General features: G+C 39.4%; 1 protein-coding gene across 2 annotated transcripts in view; it reads left to right on the forward strand.

The window, feature by feature from the left end:
* Positions 1-3,349: 3,349 nt before the first annotated feature.
* The window catches only part of themis (thymocyte selection associated), a 55,868-nt gene continuing 35,870 nt past the window's right edge, over positions 3,350-23,347 (forward strand). Inside the window, exon 1 of one of the 2 annotated variants that reach the window (XM_073057319.1) lies at positions 3,350-3,465. In XM_073057319.1, coding sequence (XP_072913420.1) covers positions 3,369-3,465 — 97 coding nt within the window. In that variant the 5' untranslated portion in view covers positions 3,350-3,368. Of the gene's footprint in view, positions 3,472-23,347 lie in introns of both variants that reach the window. The other variant, XM_073057318.1, reaches the window with a different exon arrangement.

The following is a 23,347-nucleotide window of genomic DNA, read 5'->3' on the forward strand; positions in this document are numbered from 1 at the left end:
ATAATACAAATTTATCCTCAACTGAATGTGAATATGTATCCAAAAAAAATTGGATCTGTTTTTTTCATAAAATCACAAAAGTCTTGATGTTTTAATAAAATTGAATTAAATCTCCATCTATAAATCAATTCCTCCTTATCCATCATTATCATTGTCATTATCAAAGGGGAATGATCTGACAGTATTCTTGCTTTATATTCCACACTTTTCACTCTATCCTGAATGTTCTTTGATAATAGGAAAAAATCAATCCTTGAATAAGTTTTATGTCTATTTGAATAAAATGAATAATCTCTTTCTCTTGGATTAATTTTTCTCCATATATCAATCAGATTTAAGTCTTTCATTAATAATAAAGTTAACTTTATTTCTTTTGATTTTGTAACAGCTTTAGTTGACCTATCTAGAACTGGGTCTAAACAAAAGTTAAAATCTCCACCTATTAATATTTTATCATGTGCATCAGCCAAATTCAAAAAAACTTCTTGTATGAATTTTGCATCATTTTCATTTGGTGCATAAATGTTCATAAGAGTTCATAATTCTGAAAAGATTTGACAATGTATAATCACATATCTCCCTACAGAATCAATTAATACATTTTGTATTTTAATTGGTAAGGTTTTATTAACCAAAATTGCAACTCCCCTCGATTTTGAGTTAAATGAAGCTGCAATAACACTTCCAACCCAATCTCTCTTTAATTTCAGATGTTCTGTCTCTGTTAAATGTGTTTCCTGCAAAAAAGCTATATCTCCTTTCATTTTCTTAATATATGTTTAAACTCTTTTTCTTTTCACAGGTCCATTAAGCCCATTAACATTAAAACTTTAAAAATTAAGTAAATTAGTCATTCATAATACCTTGGGGAATCTCTTTAAAATTCTCCATGTTGCTATGTGTCTCTCCCCCAATCATCCAGGCAAAAAAAGAAAAATAGAAGAAAGATAATTGATATAGAAAAAAATAACAAAATACCCCCCCACTAATGTTGTGAATGAAAAGAAACACATTAACCCCCTCCGTTTTACGGGTCATGGCAATCGCCATGATTACACACGTGAATCCCGCAGCCATCGATCAGAAGCTCCTCCAGCTCCCCCGCAAAAAAAAGAGAAAAAAAAGATATATATAAGTGAAGAAGAAAAAAAAATTAATGTCTCTACTCCCAATTAATGTTCCTCAATTATTTTCTTTTTTCTTGTTCCCCTTCTATCATATACTTAAAGTTTATTTATGTTCTTCTACTCATAAATGTCCATCAAGTCCAATCCCTATCTCAATCTTCATCTTTAATCCATTTCATTTCTATAATTCTTTACCGCATCTCGCAAATATTAGGGAGTTCTTGTACAAATTCCTCCACTTTCTGATGATCAGTAAAAAATCTTCTTTCTTCGTCATCCAGAAAAATTATCAATGTTGCTGGGTAGCTCAATATAAATTTATAACCCTTTTCCCATAAGGATTTTTTCATTGAATTAAATTTCTTCCGCCTCTTCAAAAGATCGTAACTTATGTCAGGATAAAAAAAAGAACTCTTTTCCCTTCTATCATCAATGGCCCATTTCTCTTTCTGGCACCTTGAGCAGCTGCCTTCAAGATCTTTTCTTTATCTTGACATCTTAAACATTTTATCAAGACTGATCGTGGATTTTATGTTTCCAGAAAGTTTGCCACCTTTAATTTTGTGACTTCTAAAGTAGAGGGTATGCATTCAGTCACTGAAGGCAACTGACAAGACAAGTTTTTTTAAAACCATGTCCTTAATGAGAATCCAGTGTATATCAGTGATAAAATGTACATTGAGAAAGATAAGTGTACCATTCCAGGACACCATTGGTTGAAGATGGTACTGATGAAACCTAGCAACTATATGCCATCAGAAGACAAACCAAGGAAACAACTCAATACTTTTTCTCATACTTTTTCTCATGCTTTTTCTCGTAAAAGATCACTGCAAACAATAGCAGTGATGGCTCAGTATTGGATGAAGTTCATAGGTGCGACTGCTTGGGAAGCAGTCTCTGAGATGTCTGCGTGCAAGGGGTAATTCCCCTTCACTTGGCTGACCTTTCAAGCAATAGGAAACAAGATTCTTCCTTGGTAATGTGCACAACACACAAAATGCTGGCTTAACTTAAAAGGTCAGGCAGCATCTATGAACAAACAGTCAGGTATTTCTTTGGGTCATGTTCGTTGCAGCAAAACTCAGGAACCAACTGTATGAGCCGCTAGGCAGCAGATGGGGAGATGCCGAGTTGCAGCTGTTTCCTTGTCTGTACCTTGCATGAAGAATCTGCCTCGTGTCAATCTGAAAAATAGATCCTCATAATTATCACTGTAAAATGTAGACACTAATCTGCTAGAAAAACTGACACTTTAAAAGGTGTGAATTTGCAAGTGCCTCTCATAAATCCTCAGTGTTACCTTGCAGCCTTGTCACTACCTCGTCTGTAGACTTCATTTATAAAAAGTGTTGAGAAAAATTCTGGCAAGTTGATATTGTTTGAGATTGCAAAATGAGACGTTTAGTGGCGTTGTCGCCCACTGCAGCTCTACAGGATGAACTTGTGATGCTGCAGATAAGAATGAGCCACCACAATGAGACAAGGCAGTCATCTCCGGGGCCACAGCTCCCACCATCAGCAGCTGCACTCAGAGCAAACAGCCAGCCACAGTCCATGTGGGGAATCTGTGCAGGAGATATGTGGGGTGGGGGAGGGGGGTTGGCTGTGGAAAATTTGAGAAGTTCCAGAGGGCAAGACTTACTGAAATGGAGACTTATTGAAATAGATGTGCAAGTGCTCTGGAGTTGCCTATGCAGACTAGAACAAAGGCTGTAATGTTGGATAGGCAGGGTTCAGGCTGGATTTGGCAGTGTGGTTAGGGGGCCAAACAGAGACTGATCCTGTTTAAAGTGGAGGTGGGAAAATAGAGCTGGGTGGAACATTGATGGACTGACTGTCCCAGCGTGGAAGTGGAGATAGACTTGTCACAGGCAGCTCTCAACTGTCTGAACGACTGGAATGAGGATGGTTTGGGCAGGTAGATTGGGGACAATGGCCGAGTGGAGCTGGATGAAGGGGGAGACTGGACCAGGTCCAATGTGTATCTTCTGGTAGGGGGTGCGGGGGACACGTGGAACAGGTTGTGGTTGGAGAAGGCCTCTATGAATATAGCCATGCGTGAATGGGGGAGGACTGGCATTGTGTGTGTGTGTGTGTGTGTGTGTGTGTGTGGTGGGGTTGCCCTGCCAGGCGAGGAGGGGGCGGAGCTGAGACATGGTGGGCGGGGGAGAGTGAGAACTGCGCTCGCCGCGCCGGCTATAATTTCTTAGGACGCACCCGCGGCTCAGGGAGCGTCGCATGGCGATGGCGCTCTGTCTGGAGAACTACATCGACTCTCTAGATCCCACCACTCTTCCGAGGGTTCTGCAGATTCTGTGTGGAATTTACTCCGAAGGTAAAGGTTAGACTTCAGAACTGCCGCTTCACTGATGCTACTGAACTAAAAACTCTTATATGAGTGTTTTAAATTATATTAGTTTTATTTTCTTGCACCATTCGTTATCTGTGACATACATTCCGCCGTGTTGGACAGACTGACAAAACTAAGCACAAACTGGCTTTACTTCGCTTAATTTAATGTTCATTTCCTCAATGTGCGTTCATATTAAAGTTAGTATGCATTCGGTGTGAATGGACCCACAGGTAAATAAAACTTTCGCTGCACAGTGTACCTTGCCTGTTTGAAACCTGGATTGAGGTCATTCTTCTTGCAGTGCTAAATGTAGTTTAGTTTATCTGTGATCAGCGGGAATTTTAGTGTACTCTCTTTAAGGGTTTTGATCTCCAAGGGGATTTATTTAAAACAATCCTGTGAAAAGTTTTAAAAGAAAGTCATTTCGGGGAAACGCCTGAGCGAGAGTGGAATTAGCATGCGAACAGAGACTCTTGTTAACATTTCGTTTTGATCTACTTTATAATGCCTTGAATTTTCAACGCACCAGATTCTGCAGATATCCGGTGTTGTGCACCTTGCTCCCCGCTGTTCCACTTGCACTTTACTTGTCAATTCTGCAATGCTTACCTCCATGTTATATTTTAAAAATAAATTTTAAAAACTCGGATTTAGAGGGGGAGGGTGAAGGGTTGCTTCATATTTACCGGAATTATCGCGTTAAGGAAATGCTTCATCCATCATCCAGGCCGTGCACACTACTCGCTACTACCATCCGGCAGGAGGTGTAGAAGCCTCAGGTGCTACATTATTAGGATCAGGAACAGTTAATACCCTACAACCATCAGGCTCCTGAACCGGCGTGGGTAGCTTCAATCACCAGTACTCTGAACTGATTCCACGACCTACAGGCTCACTTTTCAAGGACTTTTTACAACTCATGCTCTCTGTTTTATTTGTATTTACAGTTTGTCTTCTGCTCATTGGTTGGTTGTCAGTCTTCGCTTATGTTCAGTTTTCCTAAAATTCTATTGTATTTGTCTTTTTCTTGTAACTGCGGGCAAGAAATTGAATCTCAAGGTAACATATACAGACTTTGATATTAAAAGCAACACCTACAAAATACAGGTCTGGCCGAGACCCTTCTTCAGGTCCGAGTCCTGAAGAAGGGTCTCCGCTTGAAACGTTGACTCTTCATTCTTTTCCATAGATGCTGCCTGACCTGCTGAGTTCCTCCAGACCTTTTTGTGTGTTGCTTTGGATTTCCAGCATCTGCAAACTTTTTCGTGTCTTTGATATTAAATGTACTTTGACCTTTGAATATAATTCTGTCACGAATCAATCTTAATTTTATATTTGATACCCGGGCAGTTTGCTTTGCTGTTAAATATTTTCGGAAGCATCTTGTTTTGTAAATTCCGTTCTGGTTTATAGTTGCACTAATTATATATACCATTGATTTTATGTTTCATTGCTTACTCAATGTTTGGAATACTCTTGAACAAATAGAAATAAAAATCTTGTGGACTCTGAGCCAATATTCATGAACACCTAGCTTTATCCTCCTTTCTATGGACTAGGAGGGCTGGAATGGCCTGTTTCCGTGCTGTGATTGTTATATGATTGTTACATCAGTTGTTAGCCTCTCTCTGCTTAGTAACCCAATGGACAAATGACAACTTTTTTAATGCTATCTCACCTGATCACTAGACAATATTTCAAAAAGACTGGACAAGCTTTCTTTGGTGTTCTGGTCAGAACTTGTACCTCAAGCAAGCTCCCTAAAAGATGGACATTATGTGGTGGTTGCTGTTTGCGGGAAGTACCGTGGCTATTGCGGGAAGTACCGTGGCTATTGCTTTGCAAATTCTTCCTTGATTAGTTTCAGAAATTTCGGGTGCATAGAAGTCATGAAAGATTCCCTGTTAATAAAGGGATTTTTCTTCCCATCAGTGTCGATATTTGCTTGGGGATAAAAAAACTGAACACAAATAAGATAGGAAATGGTAATTTTAAAAAAAGTCTAAAGCAAAATAAATTGGCAAGGTAGCTTACTGCCTCCAAAAATGTTTTCTATTAGATTTAATTTCAAGTTTCTTCTGACTTAATGGTTGAAAATATTGCTATAAAATAAAATGCCTTTTCTGAACACACGCACAGACACAACACTTTTTCCTTTTTATGTGATTAAATGAACTTACTTATCTTTCAGACTCACAATTTTTAAACCCTATTCTTGGACTTTTTGATGGTTTATGTGGAAGTAAATGCACAATTAGCAACTTTCTTTTGTCCCGAACTGATCAAAGTATTTGCGTTTTCTGTGTGTGATGCCACATAAATCTAGTTTTAAGGTGGTAAAAGAAGAGTTAGCAAAAACAGCAACATTTAAAACTCTCTGAAGTACTTATAGAGTTGGAAATAAAACTGCCTGTATATTTGCCACATGGCAAATTGGTAAGGCTCCACAATTACTGATTCCTCACTAAAAATGATTAAAAAAAATGTATTGAATATTGCTAAAATTATTTTTATAGCTTCTAAAGAGATTTGACTTCAAAATCCTTTTCCACATATCATAAGCAAATACTTCCAAATAAATTGAAGTAACAATTACATATTCAGGATTATGACACATATTACAGATTCAGGAATAGCTTCTTCCCCTTCACCATCTGATTTCTGAATGGACATTGAACCCATGAACACTACCTCACTACTTTTTTTCACTTTTTGCACTACTTATTTAATTTAACTGTTTGAATATATACAATGCCTATAAAAAGTATTCACTCCCCTCCTTGGAAGTTTTCATGTTTTATTGTTTTACAACATTGAATCACGGTAGATTTAATTTGGCAGTTTTGACACTGATCAACAGAAAAGACTCTTCTGTGTCAAAACAAAAACAAAGTTTACAAATTGGTAGAAATAATTGATTGGATAATTACTCACCCCTTCAAGTTAGTATTTAGTAGATGCAACTTTGGCAGCAATTACAGCCTTGAGTCTGTGTGGATAGGCCTCAATATCGGCTTTGCACATCTGGACACTGCAATTTATCCCCATTCTTCTTTATTAATCTGCTCAACATCTGTCACATTGCATAGGGATTGTAGGTAATCAGTCCTTTTCAAGTCCAGCCACAAGTTCTCAATTGGATAGAGGTCTGGACTTTGACTTAGCCAAGACATTAATTTTGTTGCTTTTAAGCCATTTCTGTGTAATGGCTTTCTGCTTGGGGTCATTCTCTTGCTGGAAAATAAATCTTCAGCTACATCACAGTTTTTTTGCAGACTGATTTGGATTTTCCTCGAGGATTTCCCTGTATTTTCCTGCATTCATTTTACCCTCTACCTTCACAAGCATTCCAGGGCCTGTTGAAATGAAGCATCCCCACAGCATGATGCAGCCACCAACGTGCTTCATGGTAGGGATGGCGTGTTTTTGATGATATGAGGTGTTTGGTTTACACCGATTTTGGTTTAATCAGACCAGAGAACCTTCTTCTAGCTGACTTCAGAGTCTCCCACATGTCTTCTGGCAAACTCTAGCCAAGACTTCACGTGAGTTTTTTTTTCAACAGTGGCTTTCTCTTTGCCACTCTCCCATAAAGCTGGGACTGGTGAAGCACCCGGGTAACAGTTGTTGTATGCACAGTCTTTCCCATCTCAGCCACTGAGGCTTGTAACTCCTCCAGAGTTGGCATGGGTCTCTTGGTGGCTTCCTTCTTGCATGGTTGCTCAGTTTTTGAGGATGGCCTGCTCTAGGCAGATTTACAGCTGTTCCATATTCTTCTCATTTCTTGAGGATTGACTTAACTGCACTGCGAGGGATATTCAGTGACTTAGAAATTTTCTTGTATCTGTCTCTTGACGTGCTTTTCAATAACCTTTTCACAGAGTTGCTTGGAGTGTTCTTTTGTCTTTTGGTGTGTCATATTAAAGGGGGCGAATACTTAATCAATTATTTTGTGTTTATATTTGTAATTTTTAGAGCACTTGGTATAGATCTGTTTCCACTTTGATACAAAATAGTCTTTTTCTGTTGATCAGTGTCAAAAAAAGCCAAATTAAATCCACTGTGGTTCAGTGTTGCAAAGCAATGAAACATGAAAACTTCCAGGAGGGTGAATACTTTTTATAGGTGCTGTATCTAACTATCCAAATTTAAAAAGCCAAATTAAATCTATATATTATATGCTGTAATTTTGCAGTTTTTAATATATATTGCATTGCACTACTGCTGCATAACAAATTCATGACATATGACGGTGATATTAAATCTGATTCTGATATGCAACAAATTCTGTGTTACTGTGTACTTCTGTAGGGAAGCACCAAATGCAAACACTATTCAATTAAGAATTATGGATGTGTGCTCAGGAATACCTACCAGTGATTTCTGCTTGGGTGTTTCCCCTATTGGCTTTATTGCATGGGGAAGTAACAGAGGACAAATTCCATTCTACAAGGGAGGGAAGGACAGTATTGAGAAATAGAACAGCATAATTTACAAATTGTTATATTAATAAAAATGGATAAAGCTTTTTAAAATGTGCTGGTGTTTGATGGTAATTCTACTTCTAAGAAAAGTGCAGCGTTGCAATAGAAAAACCCAGTTTGATTCCACGCTTACAAAAATCTATACACGTAAAAGTTAACAGTGGGGAATATAACCCAGGTAACTCCCTTCTTCATGAAGCAGTGCAGTCCGGCTTTTCTAGTCAGTTTTCTTTCTTCACCATCCCTTCACTTCCAAAAGCACTAACTTCATCTTTGCAAAAGGTTCCATTGTTAATGGTTGCTGTTTTCTTTTCTGTCCAAGTGTATGCTCTCACTGAATGCATCAGAAAGCCGTGGCTTCAAGAGAAATTAAAGTGGTGGACAAATCTGTCTTGTAAATGACATGCTTGCTTCTGTTGGTAACTACAGACAACTCTTCTTTCATGCAAAGTGCTGAGTTTAATTTTAATCCCTTTTGAAATCAGTTTCAGTACTGACCGAGGATTGAACTCAACAGTTTCCTGGACAAGTTGTCCAACTACACTTAGGGTAAACTTGCTGAAGAACTGTGCCTATTTTGCTGTAAATCATAAAATTTGCAAGAACCTTTGGTGGAATTCTCTCATTCTGTATTTTAGAGTGGACTTTATAGACTGGTGTTGTATTGCAGAGCTACAGGCATATATTGGCGATTGGAATGTGAGGCTCAGCAATGGTGTAGATTTCGTTTTTGTGCCACCTAAGTTCCCTGCATTCAATGGTAAACCTTTCTGCTTTGGGTGCAAGATCATTTAACAGGAAATCTTTTAATTTTTCAAAGGCTTCTGTTTAAACAAAGACATTTCAATTTAACATCCTGTGACATTTCGGTAGATACTCTACAATAGACTGTTTTTGGTAGATGGTTAAAAACCAAACAAGATGTCTACAATTTATCTATTTTTATACAAGTACTAATCTGTTGATTTAGTTTTTTTTTTATTCCTTTTCTATGCATTGCTTACTGTTTCTAAATTTCCTACTGTGATGGCTATTCAGTGAATAGTTTTATAGTTTGAATATTGTGTATAGCATTGTACTTAAATTTCCTTTAAGCAGAGACGGTGTCTGGAATTTGACTTGTGCTGACGTTTTTCTGTATTGAATTGTTTCCTTTTTTTTTTCCTGGCTGTAATATTTTGTACTCTTCTAAGCGGCGGGCTTCGCCACTGGAGTCGTCAAACAAGATGGTGGACCCTGACAATATTTCCCTGCATTGAACTGCAGCTGTCCTTGATAGCCTGAGCTGAGCGCTGGCTTTATGTCATGAACCCTTCCTGTGACTCTATCGATTGCTCTGTTTTGCCTGAGAACTTAAAATAAATCTGTGATATAATGTGCCAGATTGGAGAAAAAATGAAACATTTTAATGTTTATTTTGCAAGCTGCCAGGGAACTACAGTATGTTATTTTGGACAATTACTGATTTCTAATGGAAAATGATGATTGTATAATAGGCAGTATTTCATAAATTGTTAAGATTTATCATATTTTTGGTTCACTTAGGCTTAAATATCTATCTATGCGCTAACTTCTTCACAAATCTGATTCTTGCTGCCATTTTCAATTTTTGTTTTGTCAGCCTGGTTCTTTGGTGACATAATTCCACTGTGAATTGTGCTTCAACATACACATTGGAGCTGAATTAGCAGTAAGAGTTGAAAATAAGCAATGTTTTCCATAAAACTGCCTACAGCATCCCCAACATGTGCGATTTAAAGAAAATCTTTCATGGTCCAGTTCATGACCACTCTTTTGTGAGCTTAACAGTAGATAAAATCTGTCGTCATTAAATGCGGCTAGGTTTAGACTCGGGTGGCATAGTGGCACAATGCTTTACAGTACCAGCGACCCGGGTTCAATTCCCGCTACTGACTGTAAGGAGTTCGTATATTCTTCCTCGTCACCACTTGGGTTTCCTCTGGGTACTCTGGTTTCCTCCCACAGTCCCAAGACGTATCGGTTGGTAGGTTAATTGGAAATGGAAATTGTCCTGTGGTTAAGCTTGGGTTAAATTGGGGGATTGGTGGGCACCATGACTTTAAGGCTGTAATCTGTACTGTATCTCAATAAAATAAAATAAAATTGTATAGATACCAGAAAGATTGGGAAGTTGGGGGTGAGATATCAGGGAACAGTGTGGGATGTTCAACTTGGGCCACAGGGGCCCTGGTCTCTCAATATTTCTGACCAAACAAGCATTGATATTGCAAGGAAATTTAATCATGCTTTACGAGGGGTGATTGATAAGTTCGTGGCCTACAGTAGAAGGAGTCAATTTTAGGAAACCTAGCACATTTATTTTTCACCCTCCCCTAGTGTTGCCACCATGTCCTCGTGGACCTCCTTGGGTGATAAGCCCTTGAGACCGAGGTAGTGGATGACTATACGAAGGCCGATGTTGTCCATTTTCTCAGACAGTGTTTACTTGCAATTTTCAATTATCTGAAAGAAATACCACAGAAGTTATTAGTTTCAAACTTTCTGCATTTTCACTCAAAGAGTTGAACTGTGCATGCATGTAATGAGAGCTGTATAACTCGTCTCCTTCTACCTTAGGCCACAAACTTTTCAATCACCCCTGCTGTGGACTGCTTTCTGGAGGTCCAAGACGCTGACTTTTACAAAGATGGGATCTGTATGCTCCATGACCACTGGAGTGTGTAAATGTAGGAAAAATAAATGTGCTAGGTTTTCTAAAATTGACTCCTTTCACCTTAGGCCACAAACTTATCAATCACCCCTCGTAAATATTGTGACGATATTTTGTGACATCATTAATTATACTGCATATCTGAGAATAATTAATGGAAGCAGAAGACACTGCATTATCTAACCTTCCCAAATCCTGGCACCTCACTTCTCCAATAACCTTTGCTCAGCATGTGGGAGAATAGCCAAACTCCCTACTGATACCTTTTATAAAGGAACAAACAGAGTTTGTCGTTTCTGTGTCGTTTATGAGATGCCACCATGCAATTGTAATCAGAACAAGTCAGTGGAGTTCGACCAGGAGAATACCGGTAGTTTAAACTACTCAACCGTTTCAATAAATTAACCCACAGGAATGCAACAAAACCAGAAAATAATAACCATGAGAAATTCTGCAGATACTGGAAATCCAGAGCAACACACAGGGAACACTGAAGGAACTCAGCAGGGCAGGCAGCGTCTGTGGAAGTGAATAAGCCGTTGATGTTTTGGGTCGAGACCCTTTTTCAAAACTGGAAAAAAAGAGAGAAGGTGCCAGTATAAAGAGGTAGGGTGAGGGGAAGGAGGATAGCTAGAAGATAATGGGTGAAGCCAGGTGGGTGAGAAAGGTAAAGGGCTGGAGAGAGAGGAATCTGATAGGAGAGGAAGAGTGGACCATAGGAGAGAGGGATGGAGGAGGGGACCCTGGGGGAGGTGATAGGCAGATGAGAAGGGTTAAGGGGCCAGAGTGGGGAATAGAAGAGAGGAGGGGGAGAGAAAACATTTTTTTACCGGAAGGAGAAATCAATATTCATACCATCAGGTTGGAGGCTACCCAGGCAGAATAACGCAAAAAATGCTGGAGGATCTTAGCAGGTCAGACGGCACCTATGGAGAGGAATAAATATTCATTGTTTCTGATGAAGGGTCTTGGCCTGAAACATTGACTGTTTATTAATTTCCATAGATGCTGCCTGACCTGCTGAGTTCCTCCAGCATATTGCTTGTGTTGCTCTGGATTTCCAGCATCTGCAGAATCTCTTGTGTTCAGCAAATGCTGGGGAAAGCTCAGCCGGACAGCAAGCATCAGTGGGACAAACGGAACTAGTGTTTTTTGTAAAAGAGCTTTTGTCTGACACCAGGTCTTCAACCTGGAACATTAACTCATTTTATTGTCCACGGATTTTGCCCGACCTGCTTGAGTGTTTCCAGCAATTATTTCAGATTCCAGCCACTTCATTTCATTTTGTTTTTGGATACGATGGTGCTGCTTGCATTAGTAGCAAGGGTCTGGATCAGTAGACTGTAAAATTGTAGCATGTCGCTTAGTGGATGTGGTGAACTAGATATACCTGTCTGACTGCTCCTGTGGCTCCTCCCAAGACCCTGCTGACTACCCCTGTGGCTCCTCCCACAGACCCCTGTATAAAGGCGACTGTGGCCTGCTGCTCTCCCTCATTTTCCCCAGGATGTAGTGTTGTTCTTCAGTCAATAAAAGCCGATATCTCACTTCCTAAGTCTCGGCGTGAGTTATTGATGGTGCATCAGTGGACACAGTTGAAAACAAAATGCTGATTTAAAACAAAATTAAATCTGGCCCTGTCATCTTAATGCATGGGCCTAATGTACAGTTTTAGGCCTTAATTGTATTGCTTTATGTTTTTCTGGTGGAGTTTGGGGTGAAGAGGTGCTGCTAGAGTGGTTTTGCTTAACTTACTACTGAAACTCTTCCTCATCAGCAAACGTAAGATTTTCAGTCAACAACCCAATCTGTTGGATTTTAGAAACCTATCACTAAAATTGTATTAAAAACAATTTTTTAATTGTTTTCCTCTAGAGGAAGGAGGATGAGAGATAGCTTGATTGAGGTGCACAAGATGATAAGAGGTATAGATCATGTGGATAGCCAGAGAATTTTTTTTCTAGCTTATAAATAGATAATATGGGGAGGGGACAGGGTTATTTCAAGGTGATTGGAGGAAAGTCTACGGGAGATGTCAGAGTTAAGCATTTTTTTTTACAGAGAGAGTGGTGAGTGTGTGGAATGACCTGCCAGGGGTGATGGTTGAGACAGTTACATTAGGGGCTTTAAAGTTAGGCACATGGATGAAAGAAAAATGGGAAGCTGTGTGGATTGATTTTAGAGTGGATTAAAAGATCAGCATGACGTTGTGGGATGAAGGGCCTCTACTGTTCTATTTGGTTCTGTGGTAATATAATGAAGTTTATTAATGAGCCTTCATATTGGTTGTCACAAGGATTTTCCAGTAGCCTCCTCTTAGCTGTACACACTGGTGTAAGTAACAGAAGTAAGGAATTTACACAGTCGATGCAGGAGTGGGTAATTTGAACTTTGAGAGTGCTGTGGCATTCAAGACTAATGTGATTATAACCTCAATACTGCATTCACACCTATTCCCAGTAACCTTTTATGTGTTTCCGATCAAAGTCCTCCCACCTTTGCCTTAACATTAAATTACTCTGCTTCCGTTGTCTTTTGAGGGAGTTCCAAAAGCTCTGAGCCCTTTGAGAGAGAGAGAGAGAGAGAAAATGCCTTGGCCAAAAACATCTTTTTAAACAGTGGTCTTTAATTCTAGAGGAACAATATTCCTCTAGAATATTGAGAGGGGTCTGGAGGCATGGCCTGTTTTGTGGATGAAACGGAATCTGAATCAAGTTTACTATCACTGACAAGGGTTGTGCCATTTGTTACCTTAGCAACAGCAGTAGAGTGCAATACATAATGGACATTGAACCCATGAACATTACCTCACTACTTTTTTCCTGTTTGTTTTTGCACTACTTATTTTAGTGTAACTATTTAATAGGCATATATACACCCACACTTACTGTAATTGATTTATTTATTTTTCTATATTTTCATGTATTGCATTGTACTGCTGCCGCTAAGTTAACAAATTTTACGACATGTGCTGTTCATACCAAGCCTGATTCTGATTCTTGCTTTCTATTAAATTATTTCTATTAAAATAAATAGTGCAAAAATAGAGATACAAAAGTAGTGAGGTAGTGTTCATGGGTTCAATGTCCATTCAGAAATTGGATGGCAGAGGGGAAGAAGCTGTTCCTGAATCATTGAGTCTGTGCCTTCAGGCTTCTGCACCTCCTTCCTGATGGTAGCAATGAGAACAAGGCATGATCTGGGTGATGGGGGCCTTCAATGATGGACGCCACCTTTTTTGAGGCATCACGTGTTGAAGATGTCTTGGATACTATGGAGGCAAGTGCCCATGATGGAGCTGACTAAGCTTACAACCCTGCAACTTACTTTGATACTGTGCAGTAGTGTCTCCCCCTCCCAATACCGGACAGTGATCCAGCCAGTCAGAATGCTCTCCACAGTACATCTGTAGAAATTTGCTATTATCTTTGGTGACATACCAAATCTCCTTAAACTCCTAATGAAGTATAGCCATTGTCGTGCCTTCTTCGTAGCTGCATCGATAAGTTAAACCTAGGATAGATCCTTGGGGATATTGACATCCAGGAACTTGAAAATGCTCACTCTTCCCACTTCTGATCCCTCTGAGGACTGGTGTGGTCCCCTCATCTTAACCTTTCTGAAGTCCACAATCAGTGAATTCTTGCATGATAACTTTAAAGCTAGGACAAACATTAATGAAAGCTAAATTTATATCAGAATTTCTCAGTCGGTTATTTTGTGGAATTTAAATAAAATCTATTAGTAAATAAAATTGTGCAAAATACAGTAAATTCTTTCCTATTGACCATTACTGTTGCCATTTGAAATGATGGTAGTCTTTTCAATAGGAATGGAGCTAATCTCCAATAGCTGCTCAATACAAATTGGAAATTGCTTTAAGTAGAATATGCACATAATTAGTTTCCATATAGAAGACATCTGAACAAAGTTATCAGTCTTCTAAGAATTGGCTCCTCGCCTGAAATTTTGTTTCACCACTTTAACTTGACACGTTAATTTGAAAATGATTTAGCCAAGCAGAGAATTAAGAGGCCTCATGGTGATGGAATTTGAGCTATTAGTATTAAAGTAGAATAATAGATTCACATTCTTTAATTGTTGTTCTTTAATTCAGAGAATAAAATTCCTTTCCTGTCAGCAGTATTCCACTTCCTACCAATCCTCTGATTTTCTGTACTTTTCATTTATTCAGTGTAAAGATTAGGAAGACAGAATAAGATCTGTTTCAGCAGATATTCACTCATTATTGCTTTTCCTCAGGAATGGCAGAGCTATTTGGAAAAGATATTTCAGGTCTCCCAACTTATTCTCAGTCTGAATATTAGTTGGTATGGTGCCTAAAGTATGCATCAACAAAGTTGGGAATTCTTGACAACTGCTAATCACATTGATGGTACATTTGTGGGATAAAACCACTTGAGAGCGGTGGGAATAGGAAATCCTGATTCAAAGTATATAAGGGAGAGTAGAGGAATGGGAAAAATATCATCTGTTAAAGCAGAAATATCCACACAGTGGTTTGTTAGAAATAGATGAGACTGGCTATACACTCACTCCATTTTGTCCAAAAACATTGCATTTTGTGTATATTCTGTTCTCCCAACCTATAAACAAACTGACGATTTCAGACAGAGACAGAGTAAATCAGAATGAACTGCAGCAACTTGATTAACTTCACTAAATGACTTTAACATAACTTATAGCTTCATTAACCACTTGAATTTTCTGATTCAATCCTTCCGGATAGCTTCTAGATAGATTATATCTGATGAAGGTAGGTACTATTTTACGACCAGGATGTTCAATTAATGGAAATCTGCAAGATTTATTTTCCTTCTCCTAGATTTCTGGATATCCCAGTGATGTCCATCTTGAAACAGGAGTGAGGAAATCGAGCTCTGTAAATGTTATGTTGGTTCCCTTTTCCTGGGAATGTACACAATTAAAAATGACACACCATACAGCGTCACTAATTTCTATTAGGAACAAATGAAAGGGATTAGCAATTTCTGGATTAACCGCTTGCTTCCTTAATTTCTCAGATAATTGGAAAAAAAATATATCCAGACAAAGAAATTCACAATGCCCCAAAGCAACCATGGATGTAAAAGATCCTTTAGCACAGCCTTTTAATAATATTCATTCTGAAGGAGATCATTGCAAAAAGAACTACCTCTCACTCGCTTTCAACTATCTGTTTTTATTATTTGACTCAAAGATAACTATGTGTTTTAACTTCTGTCTGAATTGTTTCAAAATTAACTTCTTTATGCAATATGTGACATAGTCTTGATTATGTAAATAGGTTCAAGTTTATTGTAATTCAATCATATGCATGTATACTGCTAAACAAAACATTGTTCCTCTGAGGCCAAAATGCAAAACACAGTGTGTATGTACTGTATAGTCCCACACAGCACATACAGTCACAAAATAACATTGTCACAAGTCCCTGAGTGACAAGGCCTGAAGATTGACTGGCTGATGTCAAGTGAGAGATGCTCGTTTATGTAAGACAGGATAATGTTACTGGAACTATTGTAATAAAATAAACAGTGGTATAAAGATGTGAAACAGCAGCAACAAAGGATGAAAGTGGTGAGTGCTGGGTAACAGTGTGAGTGTGGGGGGAGGTGGACAGTAGGGCATTCAGACAGGTTGCACGTGTATGCTGAGTGGCAGCAGCACGCGGTATGAAGTTTAACAGCCAGGGAGAAGAAGCTGATAGTCAGACTGATAGAATTGGTCCTTATGCTGCGGTGCCTTCTTCCTGATGGCAGGTGATGGAAGGATGGGACGAGTGTTTGACAATATGCTGGAGGCACTGCATATGCAGAGCCTCTGATACATCCTGAGAGGCCCCGATGAAGTTTCAGCAGTCCTCACTATCTTTTACAGGTATATCTCTTTCTCCTGAGTCATATACACCACTATCCTACAACTGAACAAGTCTGAGACCCGATCTTCAGTGCAAATTGACCATGCATTTCCACAGACATGTTGCCTCAATGCAAAGAAACACATTTTCACATGCACTATGGCATCCCAAACTCATGCCGAAAATCTCATCTAATAATACAAACTGCCTTTTGACTTTTGGGTGATCTTCAAAAGAATACAAAGTGTTTGGAGTCCATATCATGTTTTATCCAGCGATGTGATTAACAAGTACAGTTTGCTTAAAAAGTTCAAAGAAAACTTCTCCAAGAGAAAGTAATTAATTATTGATTCTTAATTGTACTTTCCCTGATTTAAATCTTGTCTTTTAATGAGCTATACTGAATTAATCTAATCTCATTCAAAAGCTGTTTTGGAAATCTATCCATTTAGTGGAGTAACTTCCTTATTTGCTGTTGATAATGTACAGTTAAAATTACCTTTTAATCTTATTTAGGAGCTCTGGATAAACTTCAGTACAATATTTTCATGACACCGTCAAACTATTAAGTTACAAGCATAGTTATTTAAATCTCAGTAATCTCTTGATATATTCTGATATATTATGCATTTTTCACATTCATAGAAACAAACCGTATCATTGGATTTGACAAATTTTAATAAAGTTGAGTTTTGTCTCCCCAATTAAAGCATTATTCATTGTGTAATATTATTCATTGTATGCAGCCTTATGCCAGAATGCACCTTTCTCTCTTTTTTTTGTGATCAAGACTTGATCATTCCTTAGACAAAATATAAAAATTCTCCTTGCATATTTTGTTCTTTCAGATACCAAATGTCCTAAGTCCCAGCCTCTGAAAGGCAAAGGCTGAAATTCAAATTGTCACCATACAAAATTTAATGATCACTAACTAGTTCTTAAATTCTATGGCTGCAACTTTTGAAGCTCAAAAGCCATCATAATCTGCTTTTTTAAAAAAAAACTATCAATTGCCACTCTCCTCAAAAACCCAAGGGTTTAATTTGTCATTGTAGAAAAAGGGGGCAGCACGGTAACATAGTGGTTAGACCACGCCTTACAGCATCAATGACCCGGGTTCAGTACCTGCCATTGTCTGGATGGAGTTTGTAAATTCTCCCTGTGACAGTGTGGGTTTCCTCCAGGTGCTCTGGTTTCCAAAGAGGTACAGGTTAGTAGCTTAATTGGTCACATTGGTGTAATGGGGCAGCACAGTCTTGGAGGGCCATATTTCTAAATAAAATAGAAATATTTCTAAATAAAAACAATATCCCTTTAAATTTAAAAAAAAATTGAAGAGCTGTCAACTGAAAGAGTTAGCTTCTTTTCAGCCTCAACCACACATGCAACATTTCAGTTTGTGTTTGTCATTGTGGCACCACTCAATCAGATTTTCAATCTCTCTCCGATAAGCCAATTTGTCACCGTCTTTGATTCGCCCGCAATGGTGGTGTTGAGGATGCAGTTGCATGAGGAGGTAACAAGGCACAGTGTTGTTGACCTATTGCAACAATGGGCAAATTGGAGTGGATCCATGTCACTCCTCGGTTAGGAACTGATATACTTCATGACTAACTTCTCAAAGCACTTCCATCATGATGGATGTAAGTGCTACTGGACAACAGTCATTGAGGCAGGTTACTATGTTCTTTTTGGGCACTAATTCCTCACAGCGGTCAATAATTTATTTGGTTAAAAGAAAGCGTGCTAGTATTTGGAGTTAATATTTTAGTTTTTAGTCCTTAAGTCATCATTCCATTGAAAATTGTACATATAGATAAATAAAGAAAATGAACATCTCCATCCAGGCCAGGGCTTTAATTAGTGTGATAACTTAGGAGTTCATCAGTTTATAGAGGAGCATCTGAAGTTGAAAACCCATGGAATAATCATGTCTTTTAAATAAATTAAAAATCAAAATCATGGCATGGCTCGAGTCACAGTCATAGAAAAGTACAGCACAGAAATAGGCCCTTTGGCCCTTCTAGTCTGTGCCAAACAATTTAAGCTGCCTACTCCCATCGACCTGCACAGGGACCATAGCCCTCTTTACCCCTATCATCCATGTACCTATCCAAGCTTCTCATAAATGTTGAAACCAAGCTTGCGTGCACCACTTGTGCTGGCAGCTCGTTCAACGCTCTCATGACCCTTTGAGTGAAGAAGGTTCCCTCGTATTCCCCTTAAGCTTTTCACCTTTCACCCTTAACCCATGACCTCTAGTTTTATTCTCACCCAACCTCAGTGGAACAAGCCTGCTTGCATTTACCCTATCTATACCCCTCATAATTTTGTATACCTCTATCGAATCTCCTCTTAATCTTCTATATCATAAAGAATAAAGTCCGAACTTATTCAATCTTTCCTTATAACTCAGGTTCTCCAGTCCCGGCAACATCCTTGTAAATTTTCTCTGTACTCATTCAACCTTATTTACATCTTCCCTGTAGGCAGGTGACCAAATCTATACACAGAACCCCAAATTAGGCCTCACCAATTTCTTATACAACTTCAACATAACATCTCATCCCCTGTACTCAGTGCAGGTACTTTGATTTATGAAGGCCAATGAGCCAAAAGATTTCTTTATGACCCTATCTACCTGTGATGCCACTTTCAATGAACTATGGACCTGTATTCCCAGATCTTATTCTACAGCAGTTCTCGGTGCCCTACCCTACAGAGTTAAAAAATAGAACTCATACAGGAAAATACACTCAACGATAAAGACAAGATTGTAAACAGATAAACAGCTTTCAGCTTTGAGCAGATTAGTAAGTAATACTGACCACAAGCAATTGACACTTCCTAACAATCTAATTTCAGACAAGGACTGCAAAGTTGAACATGAATGTAGTTTTATCACATCAAGTCAAGACAAGTCAGGTCAAGTCACTTTTTATTGTCATTTCGACCATAAACTGCTGGGACAGTACACAGTAAAAACAAACAACGTTCCTCCAGGATCATGGTACTACATGAAGCAGCATAAAACTACACTAGACTATATGAGACAACTCAAGGCTACACTAGACTATGTTAAACAACACAAAATCTACACTAGACTACAGGACTACATAAAGTGCATAAAACAGTGCAGGGCAGTACAATAATTAATTAATAAACAAGACAATAGGCACAGTAGAGGACAAATTTCAATACAATAATAAATGATGTAGATGTCAGTCTAGACTCTGGGTATTGAGAAGTCTGATGGCTTGGGGGAAGAAAGTCTGGTCGTGAGTGCCTGAATGCTTCGGTACCTTTTCCCAGATGGCAGGAGGGAGAAGAGTTTGTGTGAGGGGTGCGTGGGGTCCTTCACAATGCTGTTTGCTTTGTGGGTGCAGCATGTGGTGTAAATGTCTGTAATGGTGGGAAGAGAGACCCCGATGATCTTCTCAGCTGACCCCACTATCCGCTGCAGGGTCTTGCGATCCGAGATGGTGCAATTTCCGAACCAGGCAGTGATGCAGCTGCTCAGGATGCTCTAGATACAACCCCTGTAGAATGTGGTGAGGATGGGGGGTGAGAGATGAACTTTACTCAGCCTTCGCAGAATGTGGAGATGCTGCTGGGCTGTCTTGGCTATGGAGCTGGTGTTGAGGGACCAGGTGAGATTCTCCGCCAGGTGAACACCAAGAAATTTGGTGCTCTTAACGATTTCAATGGAGGAGCTGTCAATGTTCAGCAGAGTGTGGTCACTCCGTGCTTTCCTGAAGTCAACAACCATCTCTTTCATTTTGTTCACATTCAGAGACAGGTTGTTGGCTCTGCACCAGTCCGTTAGCCACTGCACCTCCTCTCTGTAAGCTGACTCATCGTTCTTGCTGATGAGACCCACCACGGTCGTGTCATTGGCGAACTTGATGATGTGATTTGAGCTGTGTATTGCTGCACAGTCGTGGGTCAGCAGAGTGAACAGCAGTTTCAGTGCCAGTTTTCATTTTAAATATTGTTTGTGTATCTTTGATAAACTTTTCAAGTTTTGATGACATATCCCTCCGGGTACATGGATGAGATCACCAACATACTGATAATATTCAGATAGTTTTATTGCTGTCCATTTATGTGTCCTAGCTATCCAATGTTCGTATATTTCACTGTAGCCTTCCTTTGCTCTGCCCTTCTCCGTCATTTGTATTATGACAAACTTGACCACATGCCTTGGCTTACTGCAGTTCAGAACTCACAGTAAATTTATTATCTGAGTTTGCGTACTGTATGTCACCATATACCACACTGAGATTCATTTGCTTGCAGGCATTCACAGTAGAACAAATAAATACAATAGAATCAATGCAAAAACTACACAAAAACAAAACTGACGAACAACCAATGTGCAAAAGAGGACAAACCGAGCAAATGAATCACCACAGGAGTAATTACAATCCTCTCTCACTTTTCCCATTGGAGTCTTTAAAGCAGCCCCACCTGAGTGTATGTCATTCCTCCCTCCCTATCTACCTCGCCTGTCCAATGTACAATAGCAGCATTGGTATTCCCTTCCATCCTCATGTTTGGATGGGTCGTGGTGAGATCCTCATGTACCATTTTCAGTACTGCCTGCATTTTCTTCGCTTTTCTGATGTTTGGTCTGAACAACAACTGAAACTCAGTGCTGGCTCCCCAGTAAGCCTGGGTCCTGGATACTGTTTTTATTAATGATGATTGGTCACCGGTTGTCAATTCTCTTTGAGATCTCAGGACAACGCGGGATTGCTTGACACCACATTTTTAGAGAAATCTAACAAGCATTGGCATTTGGATACGGTGGAATAAAAAAAAATAAATTTTAGAACAATATTTAAGATTTTTAAGAATTCTGGGGTGAGTGGTTTATGGTCAGAGGTGGCCAAATGTATTGGTTTCTGTTCCGCTGTTCCCTTGTTCTGAAGGAGCAGCTCCAGCGATTCTGCACTGCCTGCCTGAGTATGCCTGCGAGAGAATGAACCTCAGGATCATATATGGTGGCATATGAACTTTGAACTCTGAGCTCTGACTGTAGCGACTGTGCCCTTGCACCCTTCCTCTAACTCTGGGTCCCCAGAGTGAACCATGGACAGGTGGTCGCCCTGCTTTCGTTGCCCAGAATCAGAATCCGTCTCACTGTTGTATGTCATGATGTTTGTTGTTTAATGCCCACAGTACAGTGAAAGATGTAAAAACAGGAAGAGCAAGGTAGTGTCTCATGGGTTCCTGGACTGTTACCATTGGCTTTAAATCATTCCAGGCAATTGTTCCATTATCCTTGAGGTTGGATGAAACTAGAACTAGAGGTCACGGTTAAAGGTTGAACGGTGAAGTTTTTTCAGGGAGCATAAAGAACGAACTTTTTCATTCCATGGGCTGGTGAGAGTGTGGGACTAACAGCAACAAAAGTGATGGGTGCGGGTTTGATTTCAATATTTAAGAGAAGTTTGGACGGCTATGTGGGTGGGAGGGGAATGGAGGGCTATGGTCCAGATTCAGGTTGATGGAACTAGGCAGAATAATAGTTTAGCATGGACTTGGCTGGGCTGAATGGCCTGTTTCTGTATTGTAGTTCTCAATGTCTCTATTGCTGCTGACATTCTTGAAAACTCTGCCCTCACTCACTCATGACCACCACGTACCCCACAGGAGCTTTCTCTGCCCTAGTTAATTTCCCCTCTAAACCCTGAGCTCTGCTTCCTTTTTTTTTGGTCCCCACTCTCAGTTTAACACAATCTCAAATATGCGTAACATAGGTCCAAGAATCGTTGATTTCCCATCAATCATTTCAATGGTCTGAACCACTTTTTTGCACCTTTTCCTTTATCAAGCAGACATTAAGTGATGTGCCATATGGCAGGAGACATGCTCCCTTGGGCCAAGTTATCTATATTGTACAACTGGCTCCAGCAGGTCAAGTAATTGCAACTGATCTCATTGTTGCTGCCGTCTTGCCCTTGTACACAAGGACTTTCTCCTCTGGGAACTTCTGAGGATTCCCAGCATGAACAACCCCAACTGTCTAGGTGGTTACTGACCCCAGAAGAGTAACTGCTGTCAACCGTCCGACAGTTGATGGCAATACCATGTGCAGCACCATCCTCTTGCCTTTCCTCTTTGTACCCTTTTACTTCTATAGTGCGAGTTTCAGCGTCAGCCGCAACGTTATGAGAGTAGTGTGGCTTCAGGGGCCTCTTCTTCACTTAGCACTGTCAGCGGATCCAGTTACAAGCTGTGAGACCAAACCACTTCAGAGTCGGGAGTGAGCTGGAAACAGGAAATCTTTGATACAACTGAACAATGTTCAGTATAGTTCAAAGGCTCTCTCAAAAAGTTCATCTGCTAGAACGGCACTATTAATTATTGTGGTTCATCGACACACTGATAGGCGCACTGAGTATTTGTCACAGAAAGACAAAGCTACTTTAAAAGAATTACCTTCAGTGATCTTATGAACCCAGATAAAATAATGTTAACAAAATATATTTCATTAACCTGAATAACCTTTTATTTGTCCCCATTTTACTTATTCATTAAAAGGGTTTGGGCCTCACAAGGCTGAGCCAGTGTGTTTAATTGTCCCAATCACAATCGGGTTTAACATCACTGGCACGTGTCGTGAAATTTGTTAACTTTGCGGCAGCAGTACTAATATTAGAGGAAAAAATTGTGAGTTACAGTAAGTGTGTGTATAGTTTCAGTATTAAGGGACTGCAAATGGCATTTCCTTTAGCTCAATTTATGGAATGTTTCAGGAATTTGCAGAAAGCTTAGTGTTGTTAAAAAATCAGCTGCAGT

The sequence above is a fragment of the Hemitrygon akajei genome, chromosome 9 (genome assembly GCF_048418815.1).
Source record: "Hemitrygon akajei chromosome 9, sHemAka1.3, whole genome shotgun sequence".
Classification (NCBI taxonomy): domain Eukaryota; kingdom Metazoa; phylum Chordata; class Chondrichthyes; order Myliobatiformes; family Dasyatidae; genus Hemitrygon; species Hemitrygon akajei.